The 17,448-nt window shown below is 62.7% G+C and overlaps 1 protein-coding gene across 1 annotated transcript; it reads left to right on the top strand.

Moving 5' to 3' along the window:
* The first annotated feature begins 9 nt into the window (after nt 1-9).
* Nucleotides 10-16,927, top strand: LMF2 (lipase maturation factor 2). The gene is made up of 14 exons (XM_075924330.2): nt 10-167; nt 3,582-3,835; nt 6,543-6,571; nt 7,006-7,202; nt 7,616-7,794; nt 8,339-8,477; nt 9,979-10,113; nt 10,545-10,650; nt 11,618-11,714; nt 12,437-12,619; nt 12,994-13,162; nt 13,850-13,961; nt 15,298-15,409; nt 15,783-16,927. The coding sequence occupies exons 1-14, from the start codon at nt 74-76 to the stop codon at nt 16,131-16,133; spliced, it is 2,157 nt and encodes a 718-aa protein (XP_075780445.2). The 5' UTR covers nt 10-73; the 3' UTR covers nt 16,134-16,927.
* Nucleotides 16,928-17,448: the final 521 nt, after the last annotated feature.

Raw genomic sequence — 17,448 nt, 5'->3', positions numbered from 1 at the left:
CGCTCAGGCCCCGCCCAGGCCCCGCCCCCGGCTACTTGTGCGCGCGGGCCGGGCGGTGTCGGGCGCTCGAGCCATGGGGGAGCCGCGCCTGGCCCGGCCGCTGCTGCTCGGGGGGCTGGGGGCCGCCTACCTCGCCGCCTTCGCCTCGCTCTACCTGCAGCTCCCGGGTAGGGGGGGCACGGGCCGGGGGGGTCTGGCACGGGGCGGGGGGGACTCGCGGGGGGGGGGGCCTGGCACGGGGCGGGGGGGGCTCGCTGGGGGGGGGCCTGGCACGGGGCGGGGGGGCTGGCGGGGGGCCTGGCACGGGGCGGGGGGGCTCGCGGGGGGGGGGGGGCCTGGCACGGGGCGGGGGGGACTCGCGGGGGGGGGCCTGGCACGGGGCGGGGGGGCTGGCGGGGGGCCTGGCACGGGGCGGGGGGGCTCGCGGGGGGGGGGGGCCTGGCACGGGGCGGGGGGGGCGGGGGGGGCCTGGCACGGGGCGGGGGGGCTCGCGGGGGGGGGGGGCAGGCACGGGGCGGGGGGGCTGCCGCGGGGGGGGGGGCTGGCACGGGGCGGGGGGACTCGCGGGGGGGGGGGGGGGGGGGCTGGCACGGGGCGGGGGGGCTCGCGGGGGGGGGGGGCCTGGCACGGGGCGGGGGGGAGCTCGCGGGGGGGGGGGCTGGCACGGGGCGGGGGGGACTCGCGGGGGGGGGCCTGGCACGGGGCGGGGGGGCTCGGGGGGGGGGGGGGCCTGGCACGGGGCGGGGGAGGCTCGGGGGGGGGCGCTGTGGGGCTCAGTGCTGTGAACCTTGAACGCTCAGCGCCGCGGGGGAGGCTGTGGGGGGGTCCTGGGGGGCCCCCCCGGGGCTGTGGGGGGGGCTCGGCAGGGCCTGGGGGGGTTGTGAGGTGCGGGGGGGCTGCCCCCATAGAGAGCTGCCGGCGCTAGGGGTGGGGGGCTCGGCAGGGCCTGGGGGGGCTGTGAGGTGCGGGGGGGCTGCCCCCATAGGGAGCTGCCGGCGCTAGGGGTGGGGGGCTCGGCAGGGCCTGGGGGGCTGTGAGGTGCGGGGGGGCTGCCCCCATAGGGAGCTGCCGGCGCTAGGGGTGGGGGGCTCGGCAGGGCCTGGGGGGGCTGTGAGGTGCGGGGGGGCTACGAGCGCTGCACAGGCAGGGCCGTGGGGTCTGTCACTTGCTCTGGGGGGTGCAGGGCCCTGGGAGGGGCTGCTGGGGGGGCTGTTCAGGGTTATCCGTGGGGCTCGCCTGTGCTGTTTGGGTGAGCGCTGGGGATCCCCCCCACGTAGGGGGTGCCCTGGGGCTGGGTGTGGCGCCCTGTGCCCAGGAGCACAGGGGATGCTGTGGGTAGGTTAGCTGACAAGGTGTCACTTCCAATAGACTGCGGGGCTCTCCTGACTCCTCACCCTGGCGTCTGGCCTGGAGAGGAGGGCCGTGCACCCAGTAATGATTTGCTGTGCACCCCTCAGCCCACCCATCTGGGGTACACACGATGAGCAGCTCCTGCTGAGCAGCAGAGCTCCTGGCCTCAGCGGTTGCCCTTAGGCTGCGTGTCAGGACCTGGTGGTATTGGGGCAAAGGGGAGGAAAGATGGACGAGGGGGGAGGGGCGTAAGGGAAGGGTGGTGCTTGCTCCAGGTGAGGTGGGGAGTGAGGGAGCAGAAGATGAGCTGCTGGAGAGACAAGCTGTGCGGGTGCCGTGCCTGCAGTGGGCTCGGATGCTACCCTGAGATCCCAAATGGGAGGGTGTTGGTAACTCCTTGGGAAGGCTTGGCTTAGGTCCGTGAGGCCCCTGGCCCAAGACATAAGGAGGGACCGGGAAGGCTCTTGTGGGGAAAGGGGAAACCTCTCTTGCGCTTCGTTGACTCTGCTGTTTTGGGGCAGGGAGGGGAGCAGGGTAATCCGGCCCCAGCTGGAGGCCTCGTTCAGCAGCGATGGCTCCGTGGCCACTCTATGAAACTTGCCTTGATCCGGTGTTCAGTGCAGATAAAATCCTGTCCCCTCTCCCCGATGCGGTCAGGTGCAGCTCCCCTGAAGCCCAATGGGAGTTGGTCTCACTTGGGCCAAATCTGGTTGGTATCTGAAAGGGGTGGGGACGGTGTGTGAGAGACCGAGTGACGACTGTGGGGATTGCTGCCTACGTGCTCATAAGGACCCCGTCGCCCTGCTCTGCCAGTACCCCCCATGCCCTAGTGTCTAATCCAGACTCGCTGAATAGGATGCTGTTCTCCCCTTCCAAGGCACAGACTGCATTGCACGGGGGGGCAAGCTGAGTTGAGCAGTGCCTAGGATCTACTGAGTCCTCAGCTGGGGCCCTCCCAGGCTGCCTTTACTTTCTTTACCCTGCTGCCCTTCCCTTCTGCCCCTTGCTGTGTTACCCATGCCCTGCTTACCCCAGCGTGCCTGCTGCTGCTGCGACTCTCCCTGGGAGCTGCACCTGTGTACGCAGGCTGCGCTTGGCCCCAGGGGTGACCTTCTGTGTCACTCCTGTGGGAAGCCCTTCTTCCAGACCCTCCTCCTGTCGCCCTCTTCATGGGAGCTCAGAGGAAGTGGCTACTGTTCTGCTCAGCGGGGCTCTCCCTTTGCCCAATTCTTCAGGCCTCTGCTTAACCACTTTATTTGAGAGCCTTTTCTCCGTTTCCTTCTGTTTTCTGTTTCCTGCCAACTGCTGGCCAGGAGCTGGGCGGGCGGCCAACCAACCGCTCAGCCACTGCAAGCAGGGCTTTTAATCTCCTGAACTCCAGTCTGTGCTGGGGCGTAACAGGCGGGTCTCTGAAGTTGGCATCTCTAAATCTAGGGTGGCCCCTGAAATCCACCAGGAGAGAAAACTCTCCTCCTCCCCCCCCCCCCCCCCCCCCCCCCCCCCACGCCATGCTGTGATTCCTGAGCTGCTCTAGAGATTGAAGGATATTTGTGGCAGCGTTTGGGCCCCCGCCCTTGAAATGGTCACTCACATCCTGTTGAAGAGAGGCCCCTGCAGGCTGAGAGAAGAGAGACCTCGCTCTGCAAAGACTAAAAGGCTTCAAGTCTCTTTAAGGCCTTGAGCACATTGGGGTCCAGGCCACGCTGAGTACAGTGTGCTTGGGGCTTTACGGTAGTTGTGGATAATCCCAGCTGCTATCCCCCTGCATGTTGCTGGTTCTGCCTGGATGGCATATGCACCGTGTTGTTTTCTGCCTCTGCAACCCTTCTTGGCTGTGCAGAGGCCTGGTTTGCTTGCTGAGCAGAGTCCTCCTAACACGTGGGCAGGCTTAATCTGGCAGCCCTGAGGCTGTGGACATGGATCGTTAAGCAGCTGTTCACCCTGGGAGCTCCAGATGGATGTTTCCCATGGTATTTTTATCCCACTCTTCCAGGCTCAGGGCCTGCAGTCGGGAGATTGACTGTTGTTGCTGGGCTTCAGGACCTAACTGTGCTCCTCTGATCCTGGGGAGGGTGGAATTCAGTGGGACCTCCCCCCAAGATAGACTAGCTCCCCAGGCAGATTGGGTGCCCCTTTGGGAGGGAGGACTGCGTGTGTCTAGTGGACAGATAGTTACCAGGCAAAGGGGTTGCTAGGTGTTGTAACTTCCTTTCTTGTTCCCCTCTCCCTAGGGCTCTATGGGAAAGATGGCATCCTGCCAGCCCGTAAGATGCTGCGTGTCTCTGGGAAGGGCTTATGGGAGCAGCTGCGGGATTCCCCAACACTGCTGTGGTTTGGCCCACGCCTGGGGCTGGACACGGAACTGGGCATGGAGCTACTGTGCCTGCTGGGTGTGCTGACTTCCTTCGGCACCCTGGTGTTTGAGCCCCTGCGGGACAGCCTAGTCTTCCTGCTGCTCTGGGCACTCTACCTCTCACTCTATCAGGTGTGTGAACACTGCGGGGGGCAGGATGGGAGCAGTGCATGGGTGGGAGTAGGGATGTAAAATCCTGTTGAACCGGCTAACTGCTCAAACAGGGTTAAGCGGGGGGGGATGCCTGAGCCCAGCCAGGCTGCAGGCTAACTGGTAACCAGTAACTATCACCCGGTAAGGAGCGGACCACAGGTTAGTAACTGACATCCCTAGTTGGGAGTAAGGCAGGTCCTCCAGGTATGGGGGCAGGAAGCTCTGACTGGTGCATGGGAGGAGCGTGCTCCTTGCTGCTCTGCACCTTGGATCCTAATAGAGCAGGGGGTTAGCAAAGTCCTTACTTGAGGCAGGTTTTGCTCAGCCAGGCCTCTTCCCTCCATTCCCGGCCGTTCTTACTTAGCACCTCTCTTTTTAAAGCAGTCCAGCTCTCTTTCCAGTCTTCTTCCCTCCCCTCTGCCCAGGACATGAGGATTGGCTTGCGCTCTCTGGCCAGAATCAGTCCTCCATCCCTTTCCCTAGTTCTGGTGGCTCCATAATGTCCCCCGGCTCCTTTTGGGGTTGAAATTCTCCTTCTTTGATCTGGGACCAGTGATGGGGGGGGGGGGGGGGGGCTTGAGGTGGCCTCTTGGGCAGTGGCTGTGTCACATTCTCACCTGCGCTGAGCAGGAGTGTTACTTAAGCTAGAAACCTCAAATATACTTGATGTAAAGCAAAACCCCAAAGCTCTTTGCAAACCTGGCTTGCTTTGGAGAGCTGAGAGTAGCTTTGCTAATGCACCACTGCTAAGGCCAGGGTGTGGCACACTAGTATGGACTGCTGCCTAACCTTTCTAGCACATGGTAGGGGTCTTAATCTGCTGCAGAGCTTGCGGGCTGCCTGTGCCCATGTAGAGGAACTTGTGGTGTGACCCAGGGATCCTGGCAGCCTGTAAATGGCTTCTCTTCTCACAGCAGGGGAATTAAATGCCAAAGATCACTCTTGCTGTATTGTATACCTTGAATCCCCAATGCAGACAGCATGGCGGAGTTAACCCTGCCAGCGCAGCTATCTTTCAGAGCCGCCTGGCTAGTGAGTGTTGGCTGTTTGGCCTTGACGCTGCATTCATCGCAGGCTCTGCTCTCCAGTCACAATGGAGCTTCTCCCGGTTGCAGAGACAGGAGTCGCGTCTCCTCGGCTCTCGGGCAGAAGTGATTCCTGCAGAGTGGGGTGGGGAAGAGCGATGCTGGTTGCTTTGGGGTCCTAGGCAGACCAATCAGTTGAAATCGCTGCCTCCCGGGTGCTCTCCCCAGATCCGTGCGCTCTTCGGAGTCCGGTATCCCTGCACACGGCAGGTAGCCAGTGCAGCTGGCTTGCTCCATCCCAAACTCTGTGCTGACGTCTAGGGCTCTGGCCCGATGCCAGCCAGCTCCAGTTCAGCTCACAGCCCCGCACTGCTCACAGAGCCCTGCCGCTTGTTGCAGCAGGGAGCAGAGTCTGCTGGCCCCAGCTGTGCAGAGGCGGTGAAGTACCCTGGCTGCAGCTTGTGTAGCCAGGAAAAGGAAAGGGAAATGACAACTGTCCCAGCAAAGGAATGGCCCACCTCTGGCACGGGGCCAGCAGATGCTCCCTGGAAGCCGGGCCTAGGGGGAGGTGCTCTCTGCCTGCAGAACTGATGGTTTCATCCGCTAGGTGCAGCATCTCTGAGGCCCTCTGTGTCCCCAGGGCAGCGACCTCCAAGCCAAGGCTGGGGGAGGGGGCATTTTCTGCCTCTTTAGGGCGTCTTGCCCCCACCTGCCTTGGAGCTAAGCTAGCCCTTGTGCGTGGTGTGCTGCTCTCCAGAGTGCAACGCAGTCCACAGCTCTCCCCTCCCGGCTTTGGGGATGTTCCACTTGCTGCCTCTTCCTTTTAAGGTGGCACTGGAGAGAAACCTTGTTCCTCTAATTGGAGCCTGCAGGGCTCCTCCCTGTGAGCAGCACTGACTCAGAACGTGGCAGCAATTGCATCCCCCGCACTTCTAGTGGAGCCTTGGCAGGTCCACAACTGTGGTGGAGTCAGGAGCTGGTCTCTGGCATCTGCTTATTACACTGTCAGTATTGATCTTCCTGCCTTGAGCACGCTGACAGCGACAGGGGGCAGGAGAGGCTAAGAGCACTGGCGCTAGAGGCAGCCACCGGGCAGGCTGGCGTGGAGCAAGATTCACCTGCAAATGCCCATGAGACCCGACTCAGCCCCCTGCTATCCCAGCCCTGGGTTCCCTCCGTTCTGACGCAACCTCTCAATCCCAGCACAGTCCCCTAGTCCTCCTGAGTCTTCCTTGAATAATCTTCCTGGTTGCCAGGCTTAACCCAGACAGCCCGTCCCCCTGGAACAAGCCAGGCTGGTGCACTAACTCCCCTCATTCTTGTGGGTGTGCTTTGACCTAGGTATGTCCTATCCCTTTGCTCCCTCTGCTTTTACCCCCAGGTGCCCAGGCATTGTGCTGGGGCCTTATGCCACACAGCTCTTGGCTGAGTGACTGCCTAGTCATGGCTCCCAGGAGTTGGATCAGGGCCTGTTGCCTCAAGGGAACTGGCATTGCTACCTGGAATGTACCCAAGAGAAGGTGGTGTCTTCTGCCCTCCCACCTGGATAGGAAGGAGAGGACCAGAATGAGGCAGTCATGTGATCAAACTTCTCTGTGCCTGTCACTTTGCGATGCCCTGCCGGTCCCCCATTGACACCCCTGTGCTCCCTCTCTCCACAGGTGGGGCAGGTGTTCCTGTACTTCCAGTGGTAAGTGATTGTCTCCCCAGAGCTACTCATGGCTGCTCCCCCTTCCGAGTACAGCTCGTGTCCCTGGCAGGATGGGCCCCCACCATATCCTGCAGGCGTTGACGTGACCCCTCGTGTGGCTGCACCGTCGCTCTGCAGGGGTTCAGAAGGGCAGGCTTGGTGCTGACGCAGTCCAGGGAAGCCACACTGAAGCAGAGATCCCTGCTGCCCAGGCACTGCTGTCCTGGCTCAGTGCCGTCAGGGAGGCCTCCTCTCCTGGGAGTTTCTGGGAACTATCCAACGCAGGAATCCTGCTTGGTCCGGTGTCTGGCTGTCCCCTCGCTGTGGCCCTTGCTGAGCGTGGGGCGAGGGCAGTTGAGGGGAGCAGTTGGCCCCAGCAGACAGGGAGCCTCTGGCCCTCCAATCTGACACTCGGGGTGCTGTGTGTTCTGCAGGGACAGCCTCCTGCTGGAGACAGGCTTCCTGGCCGTGCTGGTGGCCCCGCTGCACCTGCTGAAGTGGCGCTCCACTGCCTGGCGGCCACACGACAGCATCACCTTCTGGCTGATGCGCTGGCTGCTCTTCCGCCTCATGTTCGCCTCGGGTGTGGTAAAGCTGACCAGCCGCTGCCCCACGTGGTGGGGGCTCACAGGTGAGCCCGGTGTGGCCACGGCAAGGGGAGGGCGTCACTGCGGCTGCTCTCTCGGCCCTTGCAAATACTCCTCCCCAGAATTCTGGGGCTGGGTCTGTCACTGCCCCTCTTCTACAGGATGGGTGGGCCACAGAGCCTGGATGAGGGAGGGGTTCCTGGCTCCCGGCCCTGTGCTCAGCCCATTGAGCTATGCTGCCGTTACCAGACACTGGCAGGGGTTCCTGCCCCAGGCCTCCCAGCAGACACACTGCCGTGCAATCCCTGTGGCCTGTGTAGGGCAGCACTAAGCATTGTGTGCCGCTTGTGGGACAGCTGGCCCTGCCTGGCCTCTGTCCCCACATAGGCCTGGCCTGGCTGCTTCCCTGCCTGTGCCTAATGTATTTCCTTGTGGCCCTGCTCCCACTCTCCCCCAGCCCTGACCTATCACTACGAGACCCAGTGCATCCCCACGCCGGCTGCGTGGTTTGCCCACCAGCTCCCCGTGTGGTTCCAGAAGCTCAGTGTGGTGGCTACGTACGTCATCGAGATCGCTGTCCCCCTGCTCTTCTTCTCCCCCATCCGCCGCCTCCGCCTCTTCGCCTTCTACTGCCAGGTAGGTGCCGCACCCCTGGGGCGGGAACAGGCAAGAGGCCTCGGGCCCGGTGCTCATCCTGCATGTTGCCCCGTGAGAGCCACGAGTTCAGAGCATGCTCTTGGTCTCCTGTCGCACACCCAAGAGGGTGCCACGGGACTCCTGTTCCCATCCTGCATTGCAGGCTCATGCTAGTCAAATGCCAGTGCACCCCCTCAGACTGAAGGGTGCCGCTTACAAGCAAGATGGTTCCTTCTCCTGGCAAAGTGGGGCTCCATTGCCCCTCCTATGCCTCACACCACAACCCTGCCCCTTCCGCTGCTGGTGCCAGCCACGGGGGTGGCTGTGCTGCCGTGTGGATCTCTGTTAACCCTCCGCAGGCTGAGCTAGTGTAGGGCTGCTGCCCTGCAGGAGCAAGACTCTTCCATGGGGGGGGGGGAGGGGTTCTCTTGGCACTTCCCCTCCCCTCCGGGCTCAGGGAAGGGGGTGCTGGGGATGCCAGGCCTGCACGGGATGCCCCTGTGGGACTCTAGCTGTGGCTCTGAGTTCCCGCCCTCCGCCGCAGGTCCTGCTCCAGCTGCTGATCATCATCACAGGCAACTACAACTTCTTCAACCTGCTCACCATCGTCCTCTGCTTCTCGCTGCTGGACGACGAGCATGTGGGGCTGTGGTTGGGGCGCAGCAAGAAGCGGCCTGCCAGCGGTGAGTCCGTGGGGGCAGATATCGGCCATGCCGTTCCGGGGCTGTGGGGGAGAGGGACCCCTTGGCAGCATTTTCAAGTGCTGTGCAAAGAGCTTGTCCTGTGGCAAGGGGGCGCTGCCCTGTGCAGACAGGAGATCCTGTAGCAGACTCGCCTGGGATGTTTATAAATTGCCTCCCCGTTATCTTTCGGGGGGCTCCGTCTCTCCAGAGCACAGACTAGCGTGTGAGAAGCACGTTGGCAGCATGTCTGCTAAAAGGATGGCGAGAAGCTGGGTGAGATGGTCTGTCGCTTGCAGGTGATTCAGCCCAAGAGATGCCGTTGAGCTGCTCAGGCTTGGTCCACAGTGGGAACTTCACCTGGCGTAGCTACGTCTCGGGAGCGTGGAGATACATAGCAATGCCTGCCTAACTCCGGGGCAGTCAGCGCTTGGCCAGCGGGAGAGCTCTTCCCTTGGGCTAGCACCGCCTCTCAGGGAGGTGGATGGCCCATGCTGATGGCTCGTGTTGGCCTGGATGGCGTCCATGCCACGGCTGCTCCAGCAGGGTTTCTGCGTAGACCTGCCCAGCACCTCTGCAGTTAGGTAGCAGGTCGCCAGTTGTCGGCATGAGGTTCAGCGCTCGCATGTCTGACTTCAGGATTCGTTAGTGTCGCGCAGCGTTCTGAGTGTGAACGCCCAGGCTCCTCGTCGGGAGAGGCTGTGCGGGCTTCCTGTGAGGGCAGGTACGCAGGGATCGCTTTGGAAATGTTCCGTGTGCGTGACAGGAGGTCTTGTCTTATTTTTCTCCGTGAGCTCACTGGAGTATGATGATAGCTGCTGTGGCATGTGATGCACTGGATGAGGTACACTGTGTGGTGTGATGGGAGGGAGGTGCCGTTTGTAGCAGTGCAGCTATGGCTGCAGGTTTTGCATGGGTTGTCCTGGTGCCCGTTGGCGTGCAGGGAACTTGCCCCTAACCTTGTCACCAGAAGCGTGTTTGAAAGGGGGAGAATAAGGATGGAAACTTCCTTTGGGAATGGGGGTCCCCATGGGGGTCAGGGTAGCGATTGCTACCTGGGTGGGTGAGGGAAGACCCCGAGAGGGGTGTGCTCAGGGCTTTTTCTGGATTGAAGAAAGTTCTCTCAGGTTATTAGTGTGGCTTGTTCCATAATGCAACATCCTCCTCCGGTGGAGAGGCCTTGCTTGATGTGAGCGCTGTTAAGTGTGTGGTGTTTCTAGATCCCAGGCTCTCTGGGGCAGCTGAGTGCCTGCTCTAGGTAGCAAGTTCCTTGCTGTCTGGGGTATCGGCTGGGTCTGTGGAGATGCCTGTTGAAGGATGGAAGGAGCATTAACTCTGCTAGTCAAACAGCCACCATTGGGTGTCAAAGCCAACAGCTGAACAGGGTTCCCATGGCACAACTCTGCTTCTGCTGGAGCTGCTGTATCCGACTGCAGCAAACAGCACCGTGTAATCGTTCCACTCAGCCCTTGTAACTCCTCTTCCTTCCTCCCCTGCCCTGCAGCCTGGCCTCCCAGCCTGGTGTCTGTCCTCTCCACGCTGCTGGAGTTGATGGTCTATGGGCTACTCATCTACTGGAGCATCCAGGACTTCGGCCTGCAGTTCAACTGGGAGAAGCAGCTGATTGAATCCAAAACAGGTGCGGTGCTTCCTCCCCTTACTGCAGGGTGGGGTGGCGCGCACTGCCCACAGGCGGGTGCTGAATGTGCCCTCTAGCTGCTATCCTAGGTCTTCCGTGATTCCCCTCTGGTGTCTGCAGCTGCCAGGAGAAACGCTGGCAAGACGTAATCTTGAGCAGCGCCTGGCCCAGCTACCATCCAGGCAGGCTCTCAGCGCTTCACTGAGGGGGGCGTAGCCACTTGGCTGCCAGACCCTCTCCCTCTAGCCGATGGCAAAGGCTGGCATGTGTCCTGGAGAGCCTGATGCCTTCGGCTTAGCGACCCTTGTTGCCTATGGACTCCTTAGTGCCTCTGGTCGTCTGACCTGCACTCCTTCCTGGAGGAAGGGCTGAGGTGTGGGCCCCCTACTTCCCTGCCCAGGCGCTGACTCCTGTACTCTTACCTCCTCCAGCTTTCACTTACCATGACTTCATCCAGTGGCTGAAGACGGTGACTCTCCCTATTGTGGGACTGAGCCTCCTCTCCCTGGCCTGGGAAATCATCTATGCCCTGTACAGGTGAGTCCCGTTCCCAGGACAGCCAGGGTCACTAGCTGGGGCAGGCTCTGTGCCTCCGAACCTGAGGGGTAGTCCTCTGCTGTCTCCTCCCCTTCTGATGCTGGAGGAAGCTGTCCCTCCCTGCCGTAGGGAGGGGCAGAACAGGGCACCAATCCATGCACAGCTGATGGCACATGACTTGGAGCTGGCACATGGAGGGAGCTGGCACCCCTTTGCTCAGGGGGCCAGGCTGTCTGCCTGGGGCAATTCTGGGATCCCCACGGCTCTGGCTCTGAGGACAGGAGCCTGGTTGTTGGTAGGGATGTAAAATCCGGTTTAATTAAGCTTTCAGTTGAACCGGCTAACAGATGACGCGGCTGGCAGGGGGCCGCACTGGTTAAAAGCCTTGCCTGTTACGGGTGAGTCTTACCGGTTAACTAGCAACATCCCCACTTGTTGGCGTGGTCCACACCATCTGCAGTCAGGCCCCGAGTCAGTGCTGTGGCTGCCGGCTGCCCTGGGTGAGTCCTGCCAGGGAGGCTCAAGGGCTAATGCGGCACAGGTGTGCTGACCCCTTTGCCCACTGCCTCAGGCCATGCAGGGTCTCTCCCTGCGGAGGTAGCTCCGGTTGTCTGCACTCTCCCTGCGGTTAGGCTGACTCGGGGCGGCTGAGCCGCTGTCGGCACTGGCATGGCACAGCACGTGGGTGCAGATCTCTGTGGCACTTCGCTGGGCTGCAGGAATCTCTGCCGCTCTGAGTTCACTTGCAGGGTGTTGTGGGAGAGCCCATCGGCCTCTGCCCCTCCTGGGGCCGGGGAGAGGCCCTGGTGAGCTCCTGCACTCCAGGAGAGCTCGCCTGCTGCATGCTACACAATGGCTGTGCTGGCAACGGATGGGTGAACAGGGTCTGCAGCCCTTCCCCAGCTCTGCCCTTCAGTATGGGGGATGGGCCTCGTCCGCTGACCTCCCTCTCCTCCCTTGCCCACAGGTGTGCCTGCGTCCGGGGCTTTCCCTGGAAGCTCTGGGCTACTTTGCAATGGGCTGTCTTTGCTGCCGCCGCAGTGGGAATGTTTACTGTCAGCCTGGTGAGTGGGCAGGATGGTGAGAGTCTATTGTCTTGTGGAGGCTGGCTAATACGGTTCCCGCACCACCCTCTCCGAAGCCCGAGCTGGCAGGGGGCTGGGCACTCCAGGGGAAAGCAGCAGCAGCTGCAATACAGGCTGAGGCTCTGCCTTGAGGCAGGAGAGTCCCTGGGTATGTGGGAGGGGGCGGAATAGGACCCCCTGGGGACTGGGTCATGCTGCCTACCCCTTGCAGCCTCCAGCTCGGGCTCCTGGATCCAGGCCCACACGCTGAGGCGCAGCAGAGGGCCATGCCAGTGCAGCAGGGCAGAACCACCTGTGAATGCTGCCGGGGGGAGCGCCGCCCTGGTCAGGCTTGTCTCTAAGGCAGCCTCAATTCTGGAAGGGCCATTGGTGCAGGAGGGTTGACTGGAGTCTGGGAAAAGCCATGTGGCCCGCCCTGGGCAGGGAGTCAGACTGTGGCTGGGCAGATTAGGAGTGATTCGGTGATGCCCCAAGGTGACGGCAGAGCTCCATCTTCCCAGCACTGCCTGGCACTCTGCCCTGTGCAGTGCTGGCCCCACGGGGCTCGGGGTGGGAAGTCCTGGGGATTGACTGCTGCGGACGCCAGCCAGGGTTGCGTTGTGGCCTGGGTTGGGCAGGGCCAGGCAGCCTGCTGCTGCGTTCCCCGCCCTGTACCAGTTGCACGGGGTGACTGAGCCGGCCCGTTCTCTGCTGCCTCCCAGGTCCCCTTTACCTACATTGAGTACGAGTCGAACGGAAAGCTGTGGCCCGGCATCCACCAGATGTTCGGGGCTGTTGACCGCTACCAGCTGGTGAACTCGTACGGGCTCTTCCGCCGGATGACGGGGGTCGGGGGCCGGCCGGAGGTGGTGGTGGAAGGAAGTTACGACAAGGAGAAATGGACGGTAACACCCCCATCTCGCGCAGTTGCTGTAGCTTCTCCCCAAAGGGGGGGAATATGTGGGGGAGGTGCTGGAAGAGGGGGAGGTTACCCCTTCTCCCAGCCGCTGACAGACAGACCTCGTTTGCCCCACTGGTGCCTGGCAGAGCTGGCTGACTTTGTTCCCTGCAGTAGTAGTACCCTCCTGGGATCCCAGGTCTGAGGGGCTTTAACTGGAGTGACGTGCTCTGGAGGTGCAGCTGCTGCGTCCCACCCCAGAGGGAGCTGCATTTAGGGACAAGTCAGTGCTGCTGTCTCATTGGTCCAGAGTGCGCAAGCCCCATGGGGTGAGGCAGCAGCTCAGAGACCGGTTTCCCCAATTCCCCTCTGTCCCTGCAGGAGATCGAGTTCATGTACAAGCCGGGGAACGTCAGCGCCGCCCCTCCTGTGGTGATCCCGCACCAGCCCCGCCTCGACTGGCAGATGTGGTTTGCGGCCCTGGGGCACCACAGTCAGAGCCCCTGGTTCACCAGCTTCGTCTATCGTCTGCTGCAGGGCAAGAAAGACGGTGAGGCCGTGGGGCTGTGCTCACCCAGCTGCCCTGGGTTGGGCTGGGGCGGTGCTCTCACCTTGCACTCAAACGCTCACCCGGTTAACTCGCCTGATGCCGTCTGCCCAGGCATCACTCTGCCTTGCGACAGGCTAGTCGCTGCGGGTTGAGGGCAGGCCGGGGCTGTGGGTCGGGGCTGACATGGGCAGTCTGTCTTATTTGCCAGTCCCTGCTTACCTCTTAGCCGCCTTGGCTTGCTCTGTGTCTTGCTACTTTCCTGCCCTGCCTCCCCCGTGTCGGGCAGGGCTGCCAGAGCGTGCCTGTGCTAAGGCAGTCCCAAACCTGGGAAGCCAGGCTCCCGTGGATGGCAGCAAGGGGCCTCCTGGGGTGAGCCCTGTGGCTGGCAGGGGTAGCGCATGCCCCTTCTGCTAGGCTCCCCCAGCAGCGGGGCGGGGGGTTAACTGCCTTGTCATTGGAGTTGACTCGCTTTGGCGCGTTCGGCCCAGGCTCCGCTCAAGGCTGCTGCATTGGCTGCTCGGGAGCCGTGGTCTTCAAGCTTCCCTGTGCAGCGCTGAGGGCTAGAAACCCTAATGTGAGATCACCAGGCTCCAGCGGCGGGGTGCCTGGCGTTAGTGCGCCTGGGCAGGGTGAGCAGCCTGGACCCGGGGGTGCTGGGGCCCTGTGCTAACTCCTCTGTCCTGGCAGTGATCCACCTGGTACAGATCGACGAAACGAAATACCCATTCAGCGCGCAGCCGCCTGCCTACATCCGAGCCCAGCTCTACAAGTACTGGTTCACCAAGAGCACCAAGGACGGGTGAGCGACGCCAGGGCTCTCGGGGAGGGAGGAGGAGCTGGCTTGGCCCAGGCACAGCTCGCTGTCCCCAGCACGCTCCTCATGCCCATGGCCTGTAATGCCTAAACCAGCCAGAAGGGGGGTGAGCAGCAAGGAAGCTAAATTTGCGAAGGGTGCTGTTCTTTGGGGCGGGCGGGTACGGAGGCATTCCAGAGACCCGGGCAAGCCAGGAAAATGGGCAAGATGCAAGCAAATGGAAGTCCGGCTTCAGTGCAACGTAATCATGAGTGGTGTGGAGAGGGCCGATAAAGAAGTTATTTATTAGTTCCCATAATAGAAGAACTAGAGGACACCAAATGAAGTTAATGGGGAGCAGGTTTAAAACTAATAAAAGGAAGTTCTTCTTCACACAGCGTGTTGTCAACCTGTGGAACTCCTTGCCAGAGGAGGCTGTGAAGGCTGGGACTATAATAGAGTTTAAAGAGAAGCTAGATAATTTCATGGAGGTTAGGTCCATAAAAGGCTATTAGCCAGGGGATAAAATGGTGTCCTTGGCCTCTGTTTGTCAGAGGCTGGAGAGGGATGGCAGGAGACAAATCGCTTGCTCATTGTCTTCGGTCCAGCCTCTCTGGGGCACCTGGTGCTGCCACTGTCGGCAGACAGGATACTGGGCTAGATGGACCTTTGGGCTGACCCAGTACGGCCGTTCTTATGTGCTGGAGGGAACCTGTAGCCACGTGCCCGGGCAGGGCATTACGTGAACGGTCAGCCCCGGGGCGGCACAGGGCCACAGCCTGTCTAGCCCAAGAGTGGGCAGTAACTGTCACAGGGCCACTTAACGAATTTTGGTACAAGCTGGCCTCTCAGCCCTGCCCTTCTGGGGGTGGACTAGCTCCCCCCAGAGCTGTCTGGGGCCAGAGGCTTTTGGAATGAAACACACACACAGGGGCTCGCAGCTTGGCTGTTGCTTGGCATTTCTTTGGCTCTTTAAAGGGCTTGTGGCTCCAGCCCCTGCCGGGGTAGCACCGTGACTGGGAGCCATTTCAATAGCATCCTGCTGCCTGAGCCACCGCCTGGAAATTCGGCAGCAGGGTAGAAAGCGGAGGCGGCCAGGTGCCGTGTGCAGACCGGATGAGAGCGCGAGGGGGGCTGGGGCTGGCCCTGCTGCAGGCAGGAGATGTGGGGAATAATGTAACTGGAGCGGGCCGGGTGCTGGTGCCCGTCCCACCTATGGGTGGGAGATGACGGCTGCAGCGGTCCTAGCCCTCCGGAGCACGGAAGCTGCAGGAACCCTTCCGCTCAGGGCTGGGTTCTCCCGGGACGGCTCAGCACAGCTGCCCCTCTCTCTTCTCGGCAGGGCCTTCCCCCGCCAGTGGTGGTGGCGGCGGCGGCACGTGGAGGAGTTCTACCCCCCCGTGTTCCTGGGAGACCCCAACCTGGAGGCCATGCTCAGTCAGTACGGGCTGAAGGTAGGAGTGGCAGACTGGGCCGTGCCCGGGGCCTCCTGGGAGCAGGGCAGGCTGCCGGCGGGGGGTGGAGTGTGGTGTACTGCTGCCTGCACGCCTGGGCCGCCCACGTGCACCGCCTGGCTGCTGCGGAAGCTGCTCTGAGCAGCGCGTCCTCCGGGCCCATGGCAGTGGGGCCGGGGCATTTCCTGCCCTGCGCTAAGGCCAGGTGCTCCGCCCTGCGCTTCAGTGAAAGGTGATGGGGGAATGGAGCCCTTCGTGGGGCTGGCTCTAGAGAGGCTTGTCTGCCCAGGGCAGGGACCAGAGGGGAGGGCGGGGGCTTCTCCAGCAGCCTGGCAGTGGGGCTGCTTCTGCACTCCCCTCTCTTCCTGTGCAGGACAAGACTCCCCTGAAGCGCCCTCCGGACACCTTCCTGCCCAGGGCCCTGCAGCTCATCCGGGAGGTGAGCCGCCCCTACTCGGGCCCTGCCGTGGTGTGGTCGCTCTACCTCACGGCTGCCACCATCTGCCTCCTGCGCGCACTGGGCAGCAGGACCCTGGGCGGTGCCCCCAGCAGCCGGCACAAGGGCTCCAAGCGGCCGGACGCAGCCGAGGGGGACGGGGACCATGTGGGCGAGAAGAACGGGCAGGTGCGGAAGAAGGAGGCGGAGGAGAAGGCTGAGGGCAGAGCCCGAGGGGCTGGAGACACCACTTCTGACAGCCTGCGGAGCACCAGGAAGAAGAAGTAGCCCCCCTGTCTTCCAGGCACTGACGGCAATGGCTCCGCTCTGGACTCCTGTCTCTGGCCTTGCTGCTCTCGCCCTGCCTGGCTCCTCCCGGCGCTCCCCTCCCCGTAGCCAGATGGCAAATGGAGGGTGGTGGCTGCGGCCACAGGCCTAGCAGCCTTCAGCCCCATGCTGGGCTGGGCTTCTCCCATGCGCTCAGTCCCCTCCTTTTCCTGCGGCCTGGCCCAGCTGTGGCGTCTGCTGCCCCCAAGCCCTCGGCTCATTCGGCCGGTCCCTGCCGCTGGGCAAGCGCCTTGCTGGGAGCCAGCAGCTCTGCTGCTGAGTCAGGAGCTGGCGTTGCCCCCTGCGGCTCCTCGCCCTCTCTCCCTGGGCCTGGGGCTCTGCTGAGCTGACCCAGCTCCAGCCCCTTGGGGGGCAGTAAATGGGGTGAGGTGAGAAGTCTGGGGCTCCGGCTGATGCCTGTAGGCAAGGAGCCGGGTCCAGCTGGAATGAGCTGCAGGCTCTGGCTCCACCCAGCCTTTCCCCTTGGGGTGAGGGGCAGCAGTGGGGTCCTGGTGTGGCAGTCATGCCAGCCTGTCCCCTCCCCCTGCTGCCTCCCCGCCCACAGGGCCGGGGGCGCTGCTGTGCTTGCGCTGGGCTGCCGGGGATTCCAGGGCCGGGCTCAGCACGTTCAGGCTAGGGGCCACTCTCCCCAGCCCCCTTGGGCCCTGGGCCCGGCTGGAACTCGCTTCCCGGCAGCCGCAAGCAGAGCGGAGCCCTTTCCTGCACCTTTCTAAATAAAAGCCTTCGACATTCCAGCCCAGCCTCCCTTCCTGGGGGGGGAGGGGGGGGAGAGAGAGAGGTCAGCCTGCCCCTGCCCCCCCCCCCCGGCAGGGCTGGTTCACGGTACCTGTGCTGGATTGTAACCACCCCCAGGGCCCCATGGGTGGTGTGCACGCCTGCCCTTCCCCTCTCGCCTGAGGCCAAGAGCCTAGGCTAGGGCCCTGGCCATGGGGCTGGGGGGAGGGTGGCAGGCTCAGGCTGACCTGTGTGTGCTCTACCCCCCTAGCAGGGCTGGGAGTATGTGTGGCCCTGGCACCAGCCTGTCTCCAGAATGTCTCAGGGCCAGTGCCCCCCCCCAGCCATACAGCTACCTGCCCATGACTCTACCAGGGCCAGGCGCTCATGCTTTCCCCTGCCAGCCCCAAGGCTGAACCTGCCCTGGGGGCAGCAGCCTCCCCCCCACTCAGGGCACGGCCTCTGGGTCTTGTTCCCGTTTGCCGGGCTGCCTTCCCCTGCAGCTCTAGCCACCAGCATGTTTGTGTGGGCCTGGCTTGGG

Source organism: Pelodiscus sinensis, chromosome 1 (assembly GCF_052426305.1).
Source record: "Pelodiscus sinensis isolate ZL-2025 chromosome 1, ASM5242630v1, whole genome shotgun sequence".
Classification (NCBI taxonomy): domain Eukaryota; kingdom Metazoa; phylum Chordata; order Testudines; family Trionychidae; genus Pelodiscus; species Pelodiscus sinensis.
The sequence above is the reverse complement of the archived record's forward strand: the minus strand, read 5'-3'. Positions and strand labels throughout refer to the sequence as shown.